We start from the raw sequence: 19665 nt of genomic DNA on the forward strand, positions 1-19665 counted from the left end.
GCAGAGCGAAGAGGGGCTCGCTAAGGCCAAAGTCTTAAGACCCAGAGCTCTTCCCACGCCCACACTGCTTCTCACTGTGTGCACGACGAGGCAACATCCACCACTGCGTGTGGAGCTGTGGTTTTCCCTCGACTCCGCTCACAGCATGATGACCTCTGCCCCAATTTAGCCACGCACAAAGATGAGTGGACAATAAGAACACCATTTACATGGATTATATTAGTCTTTATTTAAACTGTTATTCATCTCACACATTAGATAATTGCATTTCAAATTGTTATTCATCTGTCTATGTATCATGTCATTATGAAATTCCTTTGGTCCTTCAATAAATAAAACTAAGATATCATATACACATTTATTCTTTATACAATTTCATACAGTTAAAAGGAAATTATGTTGGTCTAGTATCAGCTAAGGTGAACGTGAATTAAAACCCTTAAATAAGCCTTGCTGCATTAAAATTGAAAGAACAATTGTCTTCTATTTAACTACTGCAATATTGTTTTGCCTTCAATGACAGGAGTCTTAAATTAATACAAATAAAAACAAGTCAATTGAATTGTCAGTCTTTGTAAATTGTTCTCGTCTCTGCACTCTGTTTTCTGGGTGGACTTCAGGACCACAAAAAAAGAAAAGAAAGAAGGTGGAGGAGGAAAAATAAAATAAAATCGACTCACAACAGCTTGACACAACAGGTCTATTTTTACAGCTCGATATGGTTTTACCAAGTGGAACTGCTTTTAACCATCATTCAGTCACAACAGAAAATGCTCTGGCTCCTCACCAGCTGAGAGGACAGCTCTGCCTGCAGCCAGAAAACTCAATATTTAAGTACCAAATGCAGAAAAATATTGACAGCTTTTAGTGTTTTACACAACAGCCTACACTGTACAGTTAAAGACATAAGATACTGTATAAGAGATCTGCTATAGCATACTAAATCATAGACAATCTAGTTGAAAAAGTCAGGTGTCTGAACTTTAGGTGACCTTCTTCTGATGCACAATGACCTGTACAGAAAAAGTAGACGGACCTGGAGGTCCCGACAGTGTTCAGCGAGACAGTGTTGTTGAGAAAAGTGAATGAGAATTTGATTCATCAGCACTTTGTCACATTGAGCGAATGGGCAATCCCAGATCTGCAAAACCGCTTCACAGTGTATCTAGCACCAGTGTGTGTATGTGTGTGAGTGTATATGTGTGTAGTATCTGACGTGTGTGTGTGTGTTGTCCTATTGTTTTCAGACTGTAGTAAAAACACTGAAGGAACGATCGATCTGCAGAGCTACACAGCAAAGCTTCAACATAAAAAGGAGAATATCAAAGTATACAGGTGCAACAGGTAATAAATAAAGGTAATAATAGTTTTAAAGTTATTAAAAAAAGTGGTGGTTATTGTGCCCAGCGGAGAATTCTTCTTTACAAAAACAAAACAAAACAAACAAACAAAAAAAAGTTGACTTGGCCTCACATCCACGTACAAATATAAAACAATACATACAAGTGTCTGGATGCTACTGGGGAGGGGGCTGAGGGGAAGGAATGAGGGTGTTATTCCGTGTAGGCCACCTCTCCTCGCCTGTGCCACAGGTGTAACCACGAGGGATATTCGCCAAGCGGGGGGCGCTTGTTTTCCGTAAAAGATGGCACCTCACTGTTCCTCTTAGCATCCAGGGGAGATCGTGGAATGAAGGCGGGTCGGCGATGGGAAAAGGTGAAATCCCTCCCCCTGTGGGATCCATAGTGTCCAGAAACATGGGGAAAGGGGGGAGCGGTGCAAGGGTGGGTCATAGGTGGTGGAGGATGGCAGCGGGACCTCAGAACGATTCGTCATGCCCCACAGAGAGATCCCCTTTTGGGGTGGAGGCGCGTGACGAGCCCTTGTCCATGCTCTCGGAACCGGAGCTCTGGTGCTGCTGTTCGGAGCCCGCGCTGGATGTGACGGTGGATGAAGATGTGGAGGAGGAGCGGGTCTTCTCCTTAAAGTCTGTTATGATCACCGTGACGTTCCCTACGGTGATAGCCAACTGCTGGGCAGTACTCCGGTCAATGTTCTTCAGTTTGGGCCTGAGGAGAAGAGAAGGAGAAAAACTAAATATTAGTAGTCACAATTGCCAACTACAACATGTGCATCTCAGCAACAACAATGGGAGGCTTCCAGCACTGTGGGGGTGGTTACACTAAATTGCTCAATTCATCGGGTGACACATGCACAGTCAGAACAAGTGCATCAAAAGAAAGAGTGGGCGTTTAGTGTAAAAGATCATTTGTGAATCAGCTGAGCTTTCCCACTAACCTTGTGCTAGATGAGTTTCTCTGACCAGAACTACTGCATAGTCATACAAGTTAAACCACGTGCTCTGTGAAACACATGCAGAGCAGGGGAGTGGGCTACGCACCTGGAAATGTGAGAGTTCTTGTTGGTCTTGGTTGCTGATTTGCCAGACTGTATGCTGTGTTTGTCACTGGGTGAACTCTGATGGCTGTCAGATTTGGGTCTGGAGGAAAACAAACGCACACAAGTGAGGATTGATATCAGCACCACTGCAGGCATGCAGAAACATGCGCTGTGATTCGTACGCTGACCTGGTCTTTTTGCTGCTGGGCTTCTTCGTCAGAGCTGGGCTGATCTCCTTCTCTCTGTCGGGTTTGTCTTTGATTGGCTGCTCCTTGTCGCTCTTTTCCTTCTCAGGAGTGTCTCCCTCTGGCCTCACTCTCTCTGGACGTTCGACCTGTGGGCGTCCTTCTCCGTTGGCTCGCTCTCCTTCACCCTCCGGGCGCTCCTTGTCTATGCGCTCGCTCCTCTCTCTCCGCTCCTTCTTGGGTGGGGGAGGCATCGGGTATTGCTGAGCCACCTGCTGGGCAACCAGCTGGGAGTTGATCCGGGGTTTCCTGTGGAGGAGATCCAAGGCACAAACATGGATTAGCCTTGTAGTAGAGCTGTGAACTGACTTTGGCCACAGACCAACGTGGTCATGCTACAGCTGACGAAGAGAAGCGACTGAACGTGGAGGTCAGCGGGGGGGAAGGCTTGTTGCTCCCAGCTGCTGCACAGGCAGGTTTGTGCAGCCGCTTCCTGGCGGAGCAGCTCTATTTTAGGACTAATCTCATTAGCTCACGGTCATAATAAAATGAATGCACAGGATCACAAGGTGGGACATTTGCAGCACGTCACTTAGGTCCTCTAATCTGATTACTGTAGGGTTGGCCCAATTTGTCACAGATTGAGATTCAGCTGGACGTGGTATTGCTGCTCCCTCTCAGTGAGCTCACCAGCAACCACAGAGCCCTTTTTTTTATAACTCATTTGAAAACACAAATAATCACAAACCGCAATCTGACTGAGCATTCTTATTCAGCAGAGACAATAAACGCAAGGAAGATAAATGTCACAAGCAACTTCTAATTAACCAGAGAGGGAGGTTCACATAAAACAATTTGTTCCTGAAAACATCTTTTCTGTGGTCTCACGCCACAGAACTGCTGAATAGGGAAGTTGTGAGGTAACCCAAAGTCGGAGGGACTGAGCCAAAACACACACCTGCTGCATGATGAACATCAGCTGACAGCATCTGGGGGGGGGGGGGGGGGTACTCGGGGGAGAGGGAAAGATGCCTGTAGTCTTCCAGAGACTCAGCAGAGACCAAACCGCAGCCAGCAACATGGATAATCACAAGCCAGCACTGGGCAAGCGTGGTGAGGAGTAAACCACAAGTACGATCACACACACACAAACATGCACTCGAAAAGCTTAGCGTGCAAACAAACAGCCGGGCACAGCTTAATGGCTGCTCAGGGGCCCTTTCAACAGGAACAAGTTCTACTAGTTAGATGTGTATACCCAACCTTTCCAAAACCATTTCTAATCTTGGCAGGAAGTTTCTTTCTTTCTTTCTTCTTTTTTTGCAACAATACTCCAGCAGAGCAGAAGGCAGCCCTCATCCCTTGACCTCTGACTGCTTTAGTAAACCTGTGGTCACGGAGTGAGGCTTGAAAGTTGTAGAAACTCTGCTGGTCCAAGTATCAGTCCAGACAAACAAGGGTTACTGCTGGAAAATGAAGCTGTAGTGTGTCAGACTGTTTTAAGTGGCTTGCAGTAGAGAGTGGTTTTCAGACAGCAGCTTAAGTGGCAGGCCTCAGTGTTTCAATTTAGCAACATCATATTGCCACTCCTGTTACTCTTGTTTCTGCACTTAAATCCTCGCACATCTTTCACAATTGAATCTCCGCTCTCCAAGTCTCCCAACCTTTTAGTGGCCCGCTGCTTATAAACTCAGAGCTGTGTCCATCTTTTCTGTTTTTTTTCTGCTGATTCGCTCCCAATCCTCAACTGCTCCATCAAGCTCGTTTATTCTCCTCCTGCTGTGAACTATTACAGAGTGAGAAGGAGAGGGTGGGGACCCGCAGCTGATCAGAAGACAATCAATTGGGGTATAATAGAGCATCATGTTGTAATGCTTGCACTACATTTCAATCAATACAGCAGCTGTGCTGAATGCTGATGAGCCCTGGGCTGCTGATCCAGGATCCATTAGCTGCTGTGGTTCTCTGGAGCCCGTTTTCTTTCCCCTCCTACCTGCTGCCCCTGTGTGTGGCCTCGTTTTGGGAGTGTTCTGTGGGTGAAAATTAAAGCTGGGAGAAATCTCATCTTTATAATTGCCAACCCTATCCTATTCCCATCAAAGAGATCCCAATTCCACTTTAATTTGGAGTAATTACTTCCTGTGCTGAGTATGAGAGGTCCTAATTGGAAAAGCCAAACTAAACTCAGCAAAGCTTTTAAATACAAAGTGATGAATTTAGTAACTACAGTAATGGACTGGATGTTGTGTGTCACATCTCCAAGGAGATAAAGCGTAATGTTCGATGACATTAACATGAATTCCTGACATAGGATTTTCCTTGTCCTGTCTCGATGGTTCTCTCTATGGGAATTCAACAGATCTCTGGACCTCATTCAGTATCATCATCATGCTGGAAATATGCACAGCTAACAAAATATGAGAACGTATTGAAGGTTTTAAATCTACTTCTTTAACCCACCGCCACGAGTAAACAGACAGGATCCAACAGGACCAGATATCATTCTTTGTGGCAGCCAGTGCTGTGAGTCAAGGAGGTGGTGAATGAGTGAGTGACTGATAAGCCCATTGCAGAATTGATGCCCTGGTCAGAGCTTGAGATTTGTGTCGACAGCACTGGTGGCAGCAGAAGCCGTCCTGCTGGTTAGCCGGTGATTCAGTGCCAGCTGTAAGTCAGCCATGAGCTGTTGCTGGCATGACAGAGCCACTGCTCTCTTTACCCCATTATTTATTCACTGACCATACATCGTGACTTTGCACACTGCTGCTCTGTGGCTCATTAACACGCCGCTCTGCATGACACTACGGTGTGTGCTACTGGATTTCATGAAATAATAGAGGCCCTGAAAAAGTCTCCTGCTTAAAAACCATTACGGTTCATTACTGAATTATTCCACATTGTTGAACATGGGAGTGTACTAATTAAACTACAACACCGCTAAAATTACTTTTACAAGTGAATATCCAAATCAAATAAGAAGCATCTATATAGCACAAAGGAAAATGGATACTGGGAGTAGGACCAAAAGTAAACCCCAGGGTCCAATTGCAGAAATTGCTCCAACCTCCCACTGCTGCCAATATATTCCTGGTAAAGTGTGTGTGTGTGTGTGTGTGTGTGTGTGTGTGTAGGTGTCAAGTGTGTAAAGCCTGCTGTTGAATCATTTCCCACTGTGAGGGCTTACAGCATATTACCTCCCCTTCACACAACAATAGGCTGTGATTGACAGCTCTTCCCATGCTTGTCTCCAAATTTCACAGACCGGGGGGGAGGGAGGAATGGGGAGCCTCCCTCTACGGGATGCCCTGAAATAACTATCATCATGCTTAAAAGCTCCTAATTCAGTCAGACTGACACCCATAGTTAGACTGCTCCACTCAGCCTGAACTGTCACAGAGGCAGACACACCTCTGCTCAGCTGGTGCTCTCACTGGTCAGAAGCAGCCGATACTTGCCAGCCAGGAGCAAAAGCTGAGGCTGCTATTTCAGAGGCAACTCTTTCTACAGAAACTAAAAACAATGAGCCTGAGCACTTCACAGAGAGAGACTAATGAAGAGAGGGAATGAGCGATGGAGAGTGCGATATACAGACGGACACAGAGAGTGAGAGAGAGAAGGAGGAAAGCCCTCATTAACACAGCTCTTTTATTTGAAGTGCTGTGGAGGACAAGCAATTATTTCCTGCCAAACTGAGTGAAAGCAGCGGCAGACAGCTGAGCGAAGAGGAGAGAGAGAGTGAGACAACTAAGAGACAACAGAGTTCTTTGGCCAAGGCCAGCCCGCTAAAGAGCCAGGCTATTAAACGTCACCCACTCCCTCATTCAGATATCAGCGCAGCAACAATGGGGGCTTCCTTTTCTTCAGTGATCTACAAAGTTGTTCTGCAACTTGAATCCTGCATACATTCATGGCCAACCTGAGTTTCTCCACTCACAGCTGAAAGACTAGAGAGCCTCAGCCTGGAGCACATGTTTCAGATCCTGCATCTGAGAAGGTCACGGGCTTTTAACATCTCGATCAATGGAAATCACACCTTATTTTTAAGTAATCGATTGTCCCACTCTGTTAACCTCATTATTCTAAATGATTCACAAACACAATTAAGAGGCTGATATTTGCTACACGTTAAATCATATTATTCTAGTTATTTTATACATAAATGATAATAGACCCAGAACTAACAAGATGTCGAATGCACATCTTTATGTGCTTTTATAAAAATAAAAACTACATCAACTGGTTATCCCAGCACTATAACCACAGAGTAATAACCAACAGGCTTCATGTCCTGAGCAACAAATTCCACTAATCATCCTGTGACATCACCTTCACGTTTTGATGGGAGAGGAGGCTTCGAACTAGTATGGTTTGAGGATAGCTGCTGCAGCCAAAGCATATTCAAATATGCAAATTACAGGATGTTCACACTCAAAGTAGATGAGTTAGTATTAGAGCTGGGCGATATGAGATTTTTTCATATCACGATATGTTTTTTTCATTTCAGGCGATAACGATATCTATCACGATATAAGCCAAATAACTATATTTGTAAGATTTAAATGTGCCGTTGCTCACAAGTAAAATGTGAAATAATCAGCAGCTTGTTTTTATTTAAATATTTATTTCCCATAATAAGTTCAACAGGGTAGATGTACTTAAGGAACATGAGACTTTTTCAGATAAATAAAGGCAAATATTGCAAACTTCAAAAGAAAGGCAGCCGCTAAAGCGTTTAAGTTTCAAAATAGAACAAACGAAACAGACTAAATTGTCAATTCCACTTAGAAACAAAGTATTAATTCTAAAAATAAATCTTAGTTTGTTTTACAGAAGAATAGACAAAACTGACTAACTTTTGTCAATATCAAATAAACTGAGAACTAAAAGGAAATTCTCAATCTCTCCTTGTTGTATAGCTGAGCTTTTCAAACAGTTTTAACAGTTACTTTAGTCTGACAAAAGCCGAATGACGAATTAGCGCTTTCAGTCAGAGACTGAGGCTACGTCCACACGTACACGGGTATTTTTGAAAACGGAGATTTTCCGTTTTCGTTTTAAAAAAATAATCCCGTTCACACGTAAAGGCAGAAATGAAGGAAAACGCTGCTATGAACATGCCAAAGCAGCAGGTGGCGCTAGATTCCTAACCGTGCAGAAATATTGGCCAATCAGAAGTCTAGAAGCCTCGGTGGGAAAAAGTAAACAAAGCTGGGGCATAGAAGCAGAACCGAGTCGTATGTGTGGAGGGACAGTAACTGTGTGTATATGTAAGCATTTAAACACTGCAGAGAGTAGAATTAACAGTATTGTAGAAATTCATTTCACCGAAACAATAACGTGGCGCACAGTGTGACGCATGCACCAGTTCATTGTATTTCCAGACTTGCTTTCGGCACAATTTACAGTGCACGCTACTCTGTTTTTTGTCAGACTTGAAATAGCCGAAATACCTTCACACTACGGAACTTCTATGGCTCTTCCGTTCGACAATCTCTCCGGCATTGGAACCGTCATCTGTTTTCTCTTCGGTCACGCTCGGTTGATTTTTCTAGTCGGTACACTCATTTCCTCCATTACGCGCTGGCTCCATTACCCGCTGGCTGCTTCCCAAACAAACACACGTGCGGCTTGGCACTTGTGCTGTACGTAACAAGTCACGCGACGTGAAGTTGCGGCTGTGATTGGTTCGGCTCTGCGCTACTTAATTTGGATCGGCCGACCTTTTTTTTTTTTTTTTTTTTTTTTTTAAAGAGGACAAGAGCGGCGAGGTCTATCGCGATAGCTTAATTTCTCTATCGAGTAAAAGTTATATCGCGATAGATATCGTTATCGTTCTATCGCCCAGCTCTAGTTAGTATACAGGTTTCTGATGATATGACTGTAGCATGCAAATTGCTTGCAAAGTTTTATTCATTAGTTTATTTTTTTTTTTTTTAGACAACCCCTTTTAACAAAATGCAGCCACACTGACAGGAGAAAAAAAAGTTTTGTGCTCCTCCCAAAATGAAAAGTAACACAATCATCCTGCAAGGCTCCATCCATTTTATTCTTGTGAAAATGAGAAGGACAACTGTCTGACTAATAACAGCTTATGACAGCATACTGCCAAGTAATCAACCCCAAGACCTGGAAATTATAGCCCTACTGATGCTCTACATGCACACATATTTCTCAGCAGTTCCTTTATGCTTGGATCTTTCTGTAGACTCAGTGTTTGCCACCCCTGACTAGAGTAAGCACAGGCCAAGAGGTGACAGTGCTGCCATGAATGTGGTTACTATAAGATGGTGATTTGTCTGCACAGTTTCTCAGTCTGTTGTTTAATGCTCGTCAGTCTCTCTAGACTTTCTATGACAAGCAGCTCATGGGACCTGCCTACTAAACTGTTTGGTCTAACTGCTAATAAGATTTTCTCTGAAATGATGCGTAAAGTGGTATCTTCATGTCTAAGGTGATAAGGTGAAAAAAAGTCATAATTCCTGTGGATTGCATGTTATTCATCTATAGCACATCCCACCATTATATTTAAGGAAAGTTAAAGCAAATTCAAACATAAAATCTATCAGCAAGATTTTTTTTATTTTAATGAACTGTCACTTTGTTTGGCTGGAAAGAATTTACTTTAACTAGCAAATAATTCCTTCAGGCAAAAAAGAAAAAAAAAAACATTTACAAAAATGTGTAATAAATAAGTAAAAGTACAGGGCGACAGCTTCAGATTTCAGAACAAAACCCAAAGACGTTCACTGCTTAGCACTTATTAAAGTCACCTCATGCTTTATAGTGTTCTTGTTCCGCACAGCTGCCCCCATTGAGCACTGCATGGTACCACATGAACCAGAACCCAACCTGCTACAGGTTAAGACGGGAACTGCAACTCACAGCAAATCTTTCAGAGGTTCTGAAGCAGTGAAGTTTTCAGTAACCAGACGGAGACCGACTGAAGAGGCAGCTGACTAAACACTGATCAGAAAATCTATGCAATCACTAAAAATGGCATTTTCAGTCTAAATAATCACAAGATCTGTCACCAATTGCAAAATATGTAGTTTTCCTTAGTTGCTGTAGTAAATCCAACTGTTGGATCACGCATCCCTGGAAGGCTATTCCAGTGAAGTTTCACAAAGAACGTGACTTTTGACCTTACAGATTTATCAAAAACATGACAGTATCATTTATCAGCAGAAACTGGAAGTGGGCGGCACCTCCCTGCCTGCGAGTACAAGTGAACCTTGGTGCCAAGAACACCTCTCTCAAGGCGTTTCTGAGATATTGCATTGACAAGAATGATCAGCAACCTGAAAAATAATGCCTTCAGCTCACGACACTCTTGCATAAATATGTGAAAGTGGGACACTGAATATAATTTGATTCCTTTTAATATAGCTTCATAGCCCACCATGGTAAAGAATGTGTGAGAAACACTGGCCTTAACTGACCCAAATACAGTACGTACCTTATTTAATGTGAATTTAAATTGAGAAATTACATATACAAATTCCACTGAAGTGCAGAGCTTAGGCTCCCAGTGATGAAATTTTGCACCTGAAGAGACTGGAGCAGTGCTGTCACCTCCAGCCATCCATGGGTAAAGTAATGTGTGTAAGTGAGTGTGCTGCAGAGGCCGAAGCACCTCAAGAAGAGCCTGGGGCTATAGCACTTCTCAAATCATTCTCACTGCCCACCAGAAGCATTAAGCATTCAGCCCTTCATCTGCTCCTTCCACTCAGGATTTTGAGGGCTTAATGTTCGAATCACTTCTTCACTTCTTGTCTCTACCACAAACATCTTAAGAAAAAGCAAGCAGCCAGAAATAGTATTTTTCCCAGTGGTAGCTACCATATAATGCCATATCATGTCAGTTAAACTACAGGCTGCAAACAATCACAAGGAACTCTGATTCAACAACCCACTTGTTTTTCAGTCAGCTTTGACTTGACTCTAGCTTGTGTGTGTGTACACAAGCAAGTGTTCAGATTTGAACATGACTGAATACAGTGAATACCTGTTTTTATTCAGTTTACTTAAAACTACTTTTCAGTTCAACTACTTTCACACTTTGTGTTGGCACATAAAGCATAACTAGTTTTGTTTGATTATATTAGAAAAATAAACACAGAGAAGACAATAAAAAGGGAGGAATAAAACGTTCCTGCAGAACACTGTGATAACTGTTAATAACATGAACACACAAAGAACTGCCCAACATTATTTAGCTAGTGCAATGATATTTTACAGCCTGCAGCTACAATCTGAAATTACACGAAGAGCAGTAGATATGAAATGTTAATTATTGATAGTTAAGCTGGAACATACAGACTTTGCAAACAAATTCTACACAACCCATTAATCTAAATTTTAAAAGCCTCTGATTCACAACTAGGAGATAAATTAGCACAAAGGCCCAATTAGACATGCATTAAGAATAAGGCTGCCTGTTTTTGGCAAAAAAAACATAAATGGTATGATATAGCACAATTTTTCATAAACTTAAAATTCAGGCAGTTACTGATGTTTAAACAATTCTCTAAATATAATTAAAATGAAAAGTAAATGAATGGATTATGGTTGCAGAGAGCTTTAGTCCTGGATTAGCAGGTCTTTTTGACAGTAAAGAGCATCTCCTAAGGGCAACTGCCTATCCCACCCAATCTGCTTCTGTTATGGGGAGTCTTGAGGGTAAAGACAGGAATGATGAGAATCCCAGGCTACAAAAGGCTTGTGTTCCTCAGGAGACCTGCACTGTAGCCATGGGGCAAGAGAAAGAGATGAGCCGGCAGCCAACTGCTGCGCACCGCTTAAACTGGACTGCATGAGAGACCCTGAGCGATCCAGACACAAAGACAGCTGCAGGCAGCTACAAATCCTTCCTCGGGTTCAGCTACGAAACCCTGAGAGTTTTACTTCCTCTAGACTCATCTTGTTAACTTTCAGTCAGCCTGACTCAAGCTGTAAATAGAGTACGTTTAGGCTTTTAAGTAGGGGGCAAAGTACACCTCTGTGAAGGAAAGGCATGCACTTGATTTATAACAAGGAAAAAATCAAAAGAGCTTTGCAGAAGAAGAAAATCTGTTACTTGGAAAATCAGAGCAACAGATCAGCGTTTTTTTTTCTAGTTTCTTTTAAATTTAATCTATAGCTTAAATTAAAATCAGATTTCTCACCTTACTGAAAACTTTAAAAGTGTCCTGTATTTTCTTTTGCTATAAATACCTGAAGATTTGCTGTTTTCTGTGTATATACACACATATATATGTGTACACACAGTGAAACAAAGAATGCTTTTATTGTGGGTCTGGTCTCAGTTTCAGAACCACAGACATTACCCCCCTAGTTTCTATGAATTAAAAAAATAATCTACTCATGGTCCTCTGTGGATTTGCCACTGTGTTTCTATCAAATTTTATTAGGTGTTCTATATAGACATTGGGTTTCTTGAAAGCACTGACACCTTCATCCTCATACAACAATAGAACAACAAGAAATGACATTCTGAGAAGAATTCACTGAAATCACTCCAAGATGTCTCAACTTTTCTCCAACAAGTGTTTTGCACCATGCTGACTGCTGTGGGCATGGCATTTCTGCTTCTCCCAACAGCCCAAAGAGAGTCTGTATACCTTTATGTGTGTTTTAAAAGATAATATAATGGACAAATTTAAAGCACAGAAGTCTAATATGTGCAAATAATGCTTTATCTTCACTTTAACTAGCCTTTCCATGACTGACCTTTCAGGCTATGAACAGCGAGGCATCAAGCAGACTGACAGCAAGACATTGCAAAAGCACTGAGCACATATGAGCTTCCTCCATCAGCAGCACTGTCACATTACCCTGTATCACTCATTTGTTTTCCTCTCCACCACCTCTCAATCATTCTCTCTTTGCTCTTTTCCCCACTTCCTCGTCACTTTCTCCTCGTCCATTATCCCCCTCCCATCCTCTATAAATCCTGCAGCCTTTAACTACGTCTCTTCCTCACCTCACCTCTCTTCTGTTGCTTTGCCACGACTGTTACCCGTCAACTGGATCACTGTATCATTACTGCTGTCCTATCATATTCTTACCCATTCACTTTAGAGAAAACACAGCCTGGTTTGGAATTTCCTGAGGAAAAAAAAAATCACTGCGCTGCCAAAGGGGACACAACACCTTCACAGCAGGCTTGTGTTCTCCTTGTGTTCTACAAAGGGAACAACAGTTATCAAGCAAACAAAAACAAGATGTGAGGGAAACCCGACATCAAGAGGGCAAAGGTTCTGCCAAGCACGGCAGCCAGGACTCTTTCTGCAGGATTTATTATGCACTATAACCCGTGGCTTGGCAAGACCAAACAATCAACAAGATCAAACCACTAGTAAGGCAGTCGATTCTTAATTCGCTCTCAAACTCGTAAAATTTTGCTGTTCTCTTCCCATGGATGAATAGTGGTGCTAGTGGAAATGGAATAGGCTGTCCAGTCTTTCCCTCCCTGGGTAATGATGCGCTTCACTCTACTTTATCCCCCGGAGACTCTTGGCTCAGTGAGCACATCCCCCTTACAGCCAAACCCCCTCTCTCTTAATACACACACATAAATGTCCAGACATAACGCTCCCCTTCTGTCCCTTTACTGGTCCATTTCTCTCCTGTCCTCTCCTTCTCCTTACTTACACTTAACAACTCCCCCTCTCTTTGTCCTCACATGCTTTCATTCCTGTATTTTCAGAGGACTCCTCGCTCCCTCACTGTCACAGTCATTTGCGTGCCTCGTCTTTTTCCTGAATGGGAGGAGCCCCTGGATTCAACAGCTCTCTCAACATTTCTCCGTTTTGTCAGATTGCCAAATTGGCTATTGTATTTAATCACTCACACTGCCAAATCCCATGAAGTAATTAAGAACTTTTAAATCCGGCAATTAACATGTAAAGATTAGGGCTACCCGCTCATGCTCAGGGCTTTGGTGCAGATGCTGATAATGCTGGATAAGCAAAAGCAGTTTCCTCTGAGTGGGGGCTGCAGTGGGGGCTTGTGCGAGGGAGTGCGGATATAAATTGAGCGCCCTCTTATGTAATTCCATTATTCCAGACAATCTGCCTTAATGTGACAGTGCGAAAATCCACGCTTTATAATAACCATTTCGTCATAGCATAAGACAGACAAAACACACACAGAGACACATGCAAACGCACTGACATAATTATACTATGTGTGTATAACATATACATATACAAACACTGATGGACTTTCCTCATTTTTTAACCCTATATTAAGATTTTAGAGCTAGATATCATTTATATTCCAGCCACTCTGAATCTCCTTGAGGACAATAACTGAGAACATTTGACTTAAATGCAGCATGTTTGCAACAGTCATAAGACACAAGACGAGGTAACATGAAATGCAGCTGACTGGAGAGAATTAGCTTGTTTTCACTTAGAGCCTCACTTGTAAATGTGTGTGTGGGGGTGTGTCATATTTTTAGCTAAATCAAATTAAAAGAAAACAGGAGTGTTCAAAAGAGTTTACATTTTAGGCTAAATACCTGGCTACTAGACTCAAAGATATGTTTTACTTGGAACGCATCACAAAGGATGAAATTTTTAATTACAGTGCTATACTTTCTTTACTTTCATGCTTTAACTTGTCCATCTGCAGTCGCTGCGTTTTAACTAGACTTAACCCAAGTTGAATATTTTCTTTTAAAATGATTCATTAGAGTTTGAGAATTAACTTGTAAGACCTTTGAAAACTACTTTTAAAGGTTCAGGTTCTGCCGCCTTGCTTGAGTCTACGCATCAAATAAGCTGCACATTTGCATTTAAGCTTTTTTAAACCAAAACGCAGTACTGCATTTTGCTTACGTGTCAGAGACACCCATTTATCCTGTTTTATACAAAGCAGAGATGAAAGCTGCTTGAAATGGTTGACTACAGAGTGGAGATAACAGCGCAGCAGTCAGAGACTGAGGTACCTCAAGACTTCCTGTGATCTCCACCATCAATCAACTTTAGAGGGCTCCTAATGGTTTCTCTCTAGGCCCCGGGGCTGCCAGAGGTTCATACCAAACACAACCACAAAGCAAACTGATGCACAGCAACACAGTGTCACATTCACACAGTGATCAGGTTCAGATGCCAGAAACATTTAAATATGATAGCGGCCACCACAAGGGATGCTAATGCAAGACCTACTCCAATTACCAAAGGAGCGGGCACTGAATGCAGAGGCTGAACACCCGGGCTGTTTGGACTTGTAGATTAGCAGAAGGTCAGGTGCAAAAGCAGGGGTGCTTTTTGTTTAAGAGTCAAGAGTGGCAGAGGGTACATTTAGCCTACTTGGGTATCATGTTTCAACACTGAGCTGAACTGGGTCAACAGGTTCGAGTACTCGACTGGGGAAGACGGGGCCTCTCCCTGCATGCTGATGCCACAGTCTTGCTCTTGTTAATGCACATTTTTGTCTCCATTAGCATGAATCACAGGTGAATATCTCACAGCTAACTACGTTTCCTTTCGCTGTCAGGGGACAAAGTGTGATTCAGGTCACCATCTCCAAATCTGCAAGACCCATGTCACTTGCGTGTCTCCCATCAACACCAGAGGGGTGTATAACGAAACATGATTGACACGGCCAGGATTTTTTGTATTAGCCGGTTCAACGAAACCGTAAAACCACATGTGCAATAACATGTATCACAACAGTGACTAATAACTTTGTTAACCCAGGCACTCTTCTTCACTGTCTGTGGGTGCTCACATTAATGGGGCTGTCTTATGCGTCATTTACTCGTCCACAGAAGTAACACAAAATGGATCAACTATGCGTATTTAACAGATTTATAATGAATAGCCTACACCCCCCCCCCCCAAAAAAAAAAGGCAAAAGCCAAGCCAACACTGGTACTGCAAGTAAGGAAAGAAGGCAACAGAGCAGAAAAAAATATTAATACGTAAATATATTTATATCTTCACTCAGTGCACTGTCAGTGCTGGATTTTAATTTGTGATTTGACAGCTGCACATTAGAGCTCTGACACTTTCAAACTGACACATTTAAACATCAGTGCATTCAGCTCTAACACGGTCTTATAGCTGAATGTTAAGAGATGTAGAAATCACTAAGGTTTTTTTTTTTTGCCAGATTGTAGCTAAATAATTTAAAGTGATTTATAAATCCTGCTGATAAATAGCCTATAAACAAACTGATTAATTTCTAATCTGTGTTTTATGAGCTGTAATTCCTGCAGTGTAAAATGGACTTGGCAGCAAATTAAAAATCTACGTAAACACATATATTATCTCTGAATTTTACACTGAAACTCTGAATATAACCTGCATTGGACCAGGTTGCATGCTCAGCATAAGTTGCTATGGTGATCTAAGCAGGCAAAAGGAGAAACACGTGCATGACACTGAAAACTCCCAACATCGATACTGCTTTGTAGTACAGCCCTCTGGTGTCTGGCTTCGTGCACACTGTGAGGATAGGATGCATCAAATTCAACAGAATGAATTTTTCTGATACTGGATTCCCAGACCCCCCAGACTCAATACGTAACTAGGAAATAGATACTTTGTTAGCTGGTTACTACCTGTTGTACCCAAACATATTCAATAACAGAGAGTTTTGTGACTGACCAGATGTTGATGGCCAGGACACAGAAAAGGAACTCTATATCGTGGAAGGAGTGAAAAGAACCAGCTTATGCACAATCACCCTGCGCAGAACAAGCTTTTTCAAACTTGCTTTAAAACACAATCATGTCACACTGACTGAATAAATCAATACCCAGCTTCGCTCATCTTGTAGCAAACACAAACCGGCGATCCAAATCAAACTTCAGCAGCGAGGAGCTCTAATTAGCAAACACGTGTGTCCTCATGCATAAACACACATCCAAAGTAGAGCCCCAGATAAAAGCAGCAAGACAAACATCCACACACAGCCTTAAGTGTAAATCATTTAGCTGAGAGCATTTTGCTTCGTCCCGAGCTTTGCCGGAATACATCAAACAGTGAAGAAAAAGATGGCTAATTAGTACTCATTAGAATAAGAGGCAGCCCCACAACTACACAGCTGCATTAATCAAAGGTTAACTATTCAGATCAAACAGGAATGTGTGACAACCACACCGATGATGTCATGCGCTTTACCAAATAGAGAAAACTGGACTGTTGCCAAAGCTTGGTAAATGGGGATGGAACAGGAAGGCTATGACACACTCGTCTCCGCTTCCTGCTTTCATACAGCGTGCTCAGCCTACATCATCAGCTGTGGTCTTAAACTACACGCTGCTGGGAAAAAAAAGATCAGGGGGGAGGGGAGACTTACAATTAAGATCGGGCTCAATCTTTTGGATTCTCAGCAAACCAGTCTAGTGTTTTCTCCCCATATGTGCCAGGAGTGTCAGACAAGCCGCTTATGGTAAACCACAGCTGTAAAGGTTAGAATGCGAGGGAACTTGTCAACAAACCCACAAATGACTCATCTGTCTCTCCATTACCACCATGCGACTGGTGACATTAGCACACAAACACAGGTCACGGCACACGCAACTTATCACCAAAAACATTCCCCAGAACAGAAAGAGTAGGCGTGAGTATACACAAAAACGAAAGGGAATCCCGTCAAGAAATTCAAGTTACACAATGATTTCATCTCAGTTTCCCATAAAACAATGCCTTCTGCTGACATCACAGATTTTATTCTGAGTTAAACTTAGGGGAAATGTCTGGAACAGTCACACAAACCCGTTACTATAAATGTTGACATTCATCTAGAGCAATATCTGAGAGCAGATTAAGGAGAAATAAAACAAGTTTGACTTCTGGTTAATAATTTACATGTTTTAGACTGACAAATATGATTTTCAAGACACAAGGCCATGCTTTGAAATCAGAGTGCCTTAAACTACTTGGCACAGGCAGTAAAAAAAAGTCTGTTAAGACTTTTGAAATGCCAAAAATTCATGTTTAGTTTGCATCCAAACGCCAATCATAACCACAAAAATAAACTTCCCATCAGTCTCAGGCTCAATAAATCCGACTGTATGAGTGTTAAATGACAATCTGCAATCCTACAGGTAGGTGAAAGGCGCGCAGACACATTCACCTTGTTTGACTCGATGGGGGGTTAACAAGGGAAAAAAAACAAAATACAGCTCCTTCGATGTTGTGGATGCATCGTAGCTGTACAGCTATCATCAAGGACGGTCCCTCTTCCCCACCCCACCCCCTTTGGCTAGTGAAGCACGCAGCCTACCTAGACGGATGCATTAAAAAAAAAACGCGAAATACAATGTTTAGCACGCATAAGACGAGAAACTACAGATAATCCAGACAGCAGCGGGATGTGTTTGCAAAGACTGTCCATCAACAAGTCCCCATTCACTCACGGACAAATAGGCTGTCGATCAAAGTTGTCATTCCCATAAATTGCGATGCAATGCTGCTGCAGCCAGGCAAGGCAAGGCAAGGGGGGGAGGAGGGGGAGACGAGACGCTCAGACGAGTGGGAGAGCGAGGGAGAACGAGAGCTACGTTACCTTGTGGATGTGCCCTTCCTCACATCGCAGATGCTGCATTTGAAAGCCTCGGCGGTGTTCCTGAAGGTACAGACGCTACAGTCCCAGTAGCCGTCATCAGCGGTTTGTTTGGCTTGTCTTTTTGGCCTTACAAACGACACAAATGTTAAGGTCAAGTTAGTTTCTGAAATACCACAGATATAATTCACGAATAAACAAGAAAGGGGATTGTGACAAACAGAGCGCGTTGTGTAATAAACGAGCTCCTCAGCAAAGCCCGGGGCATGGTGGTGTTGTCATTAATATTGGGTTCGAGTCCCGGCAGTTAGAGCTCCTTGGTTCATAAATCTCCACAGCGGCGGAGCGAGCGACTATCCACAACGTCCGATTGAATCGCCAGCTAGGCTAGCGGGCAGGCAAGCACTGCTAAAAATTTCGGCATCGAAGCTTAGCATGTCGGCTAACAAAACCAATATCAAATAATGCCCATTTCGACATTGACCCTGCAAAAGGCTTCGTCGAGACGCAAGAGCGTTTCAGGGAATGCCAGGCGTATCCTCGGAAAAAATTCCCTTTGTCTGTTAACTGACTGGGCTGTAAAGCAGCGAGTAGCCGCCATAGTGACTGCACTATTCTAGCTAGCTGTGGCATACCAACTGAAAAAGGGAGAAACGATCCCTGTGTGAGAGAAACGCATCCAAATATCGAGCTCAAAACGCGCAAAACAAGTCGAAATCGACAGCGAGCGGTCGCATTACCTGGTAGGGCTCTTTTTGTCACCCATGGTGAAGAACAGTCCTCGAAAATAAGAAGAAAAAGGGCCTCCTTTAATTGTCAGTGAGTGTAGTATGGTCCTGGTAGAGCCGCTGTTGAAGCTGTTGGCAGACAGGCTCCACTCAGTGCTGGCTCGAGGCACGGCACAGCGACTGACTGCACTTCAGCACGTGACCAGCAAACATCCAATCACATCTTCCATGGGTTTAAAAGTCTGGCTTGGATATTTAGTAGCTATTTTAATAACTACTACAGATATTTGACAGACCGCTCCTTTACCCACACACATACATATCTACAGATTGCAGCGTTGCAGCGCTGATACAGCTTGCAACTCTTGTGATTAAACAAACATACACAGAACTTGTAAAGCGCATTAAAAGCGCTTCAGAAGTTAAATGAGGAAAGAAACAATACAGGGAAACAATAAAGAAACGGAAAGAAACGTTACACTGAAGCTATTCACAGAAAAAAACATATATATACACGACATAGGTTTGCCAAATAGACAAATGTGTGTTTTTTCTTTTTTCTTTTCTTTAATCATGTCAACAATTTGATATTTGCTCCATTTCAATCAGTTTTCACCTTCACCAGGACTGCTTGCTGTTATCTGAATGAAGAAGCCCAGGTACGTGCAGGTGAATCTCCATGGGCACGCAAACATCATCACGTAATTAAGCCCTACACTTAAACTCTATAAAAAGTGTTTTCACATACATTATGTCCACTTAAATGTGCACTGTTTGTCACAAAAAGCAATGCTCTTGCATTTAAAATACATCCACTGTGAATAGCCACA

General features: G+C 42.6%; 1 protein-coding gene across 1 annotated transcript; it reads right to left on the minus strand.

The window, feature by feature from the left end:
- Positions 1-204: 204 nt before the first annotated feature.
- Positions 205-19051, minus strand: rybpb (RING1 and YY1 binding protein b). The gene is made up of 5 exons (XM_026168904.1): positions 18848-19051; positions 18111-18236; positions 2589-2894; positions 2402-2500; positions 205-2069 (listed from the first exon to the last, which is right to left on the minus strand). Exons 1-5 carry the CDS (start codon positions 18871-18873, stop codon positions 1820-1822), a joined length of 807 nt encoding a protein of 268 aa, XP_026024689.1. The 5' UTR covers positions 18874-19051; the 3' UTR covers positions 205-1819.
- Positions 19052-19665: the final 614 nt, after the last annotated feature.

The sequence above is a fragment of the Astatotilapia calliptera genome, chromosome 5 (assembly GCF_900246225.1).
Source record: "Astatotilapia calliptera chromosome 5, fAstCal1.2, whole genome shotgun sequence".
NCBI classification, from domain to species: Eukaryota; Metazoa; Chordata; class Actinopteri; order Cichliformes; family Cichlidae; genus Astatotilapia; species Astatotilapia calliptera.

Excerpts from the sequence above, each read along its gene's own strand:
- rybpb (XM_026168904.1), bottom strand. The coding sequence starts at position 18,873 with ATGGGTGACAAAAAGAGCCCTACCAG. Across the intron at positions 2,895-18,110 it reads AGGAAGGGCACATCCACAAG|GAAACCCCGGATCAACTCCC; the intron begins GTAACGTAGCTC and ends TCTCCTCCACAG. Across the intron at positions 2,501-2,588 it reads CCCAGCAGCAAAAAGACCAG|ACCCAAATCTGACAGCCATC; the intron begins GTCAGCGTACGA and ends GTTTTCCTCCAG.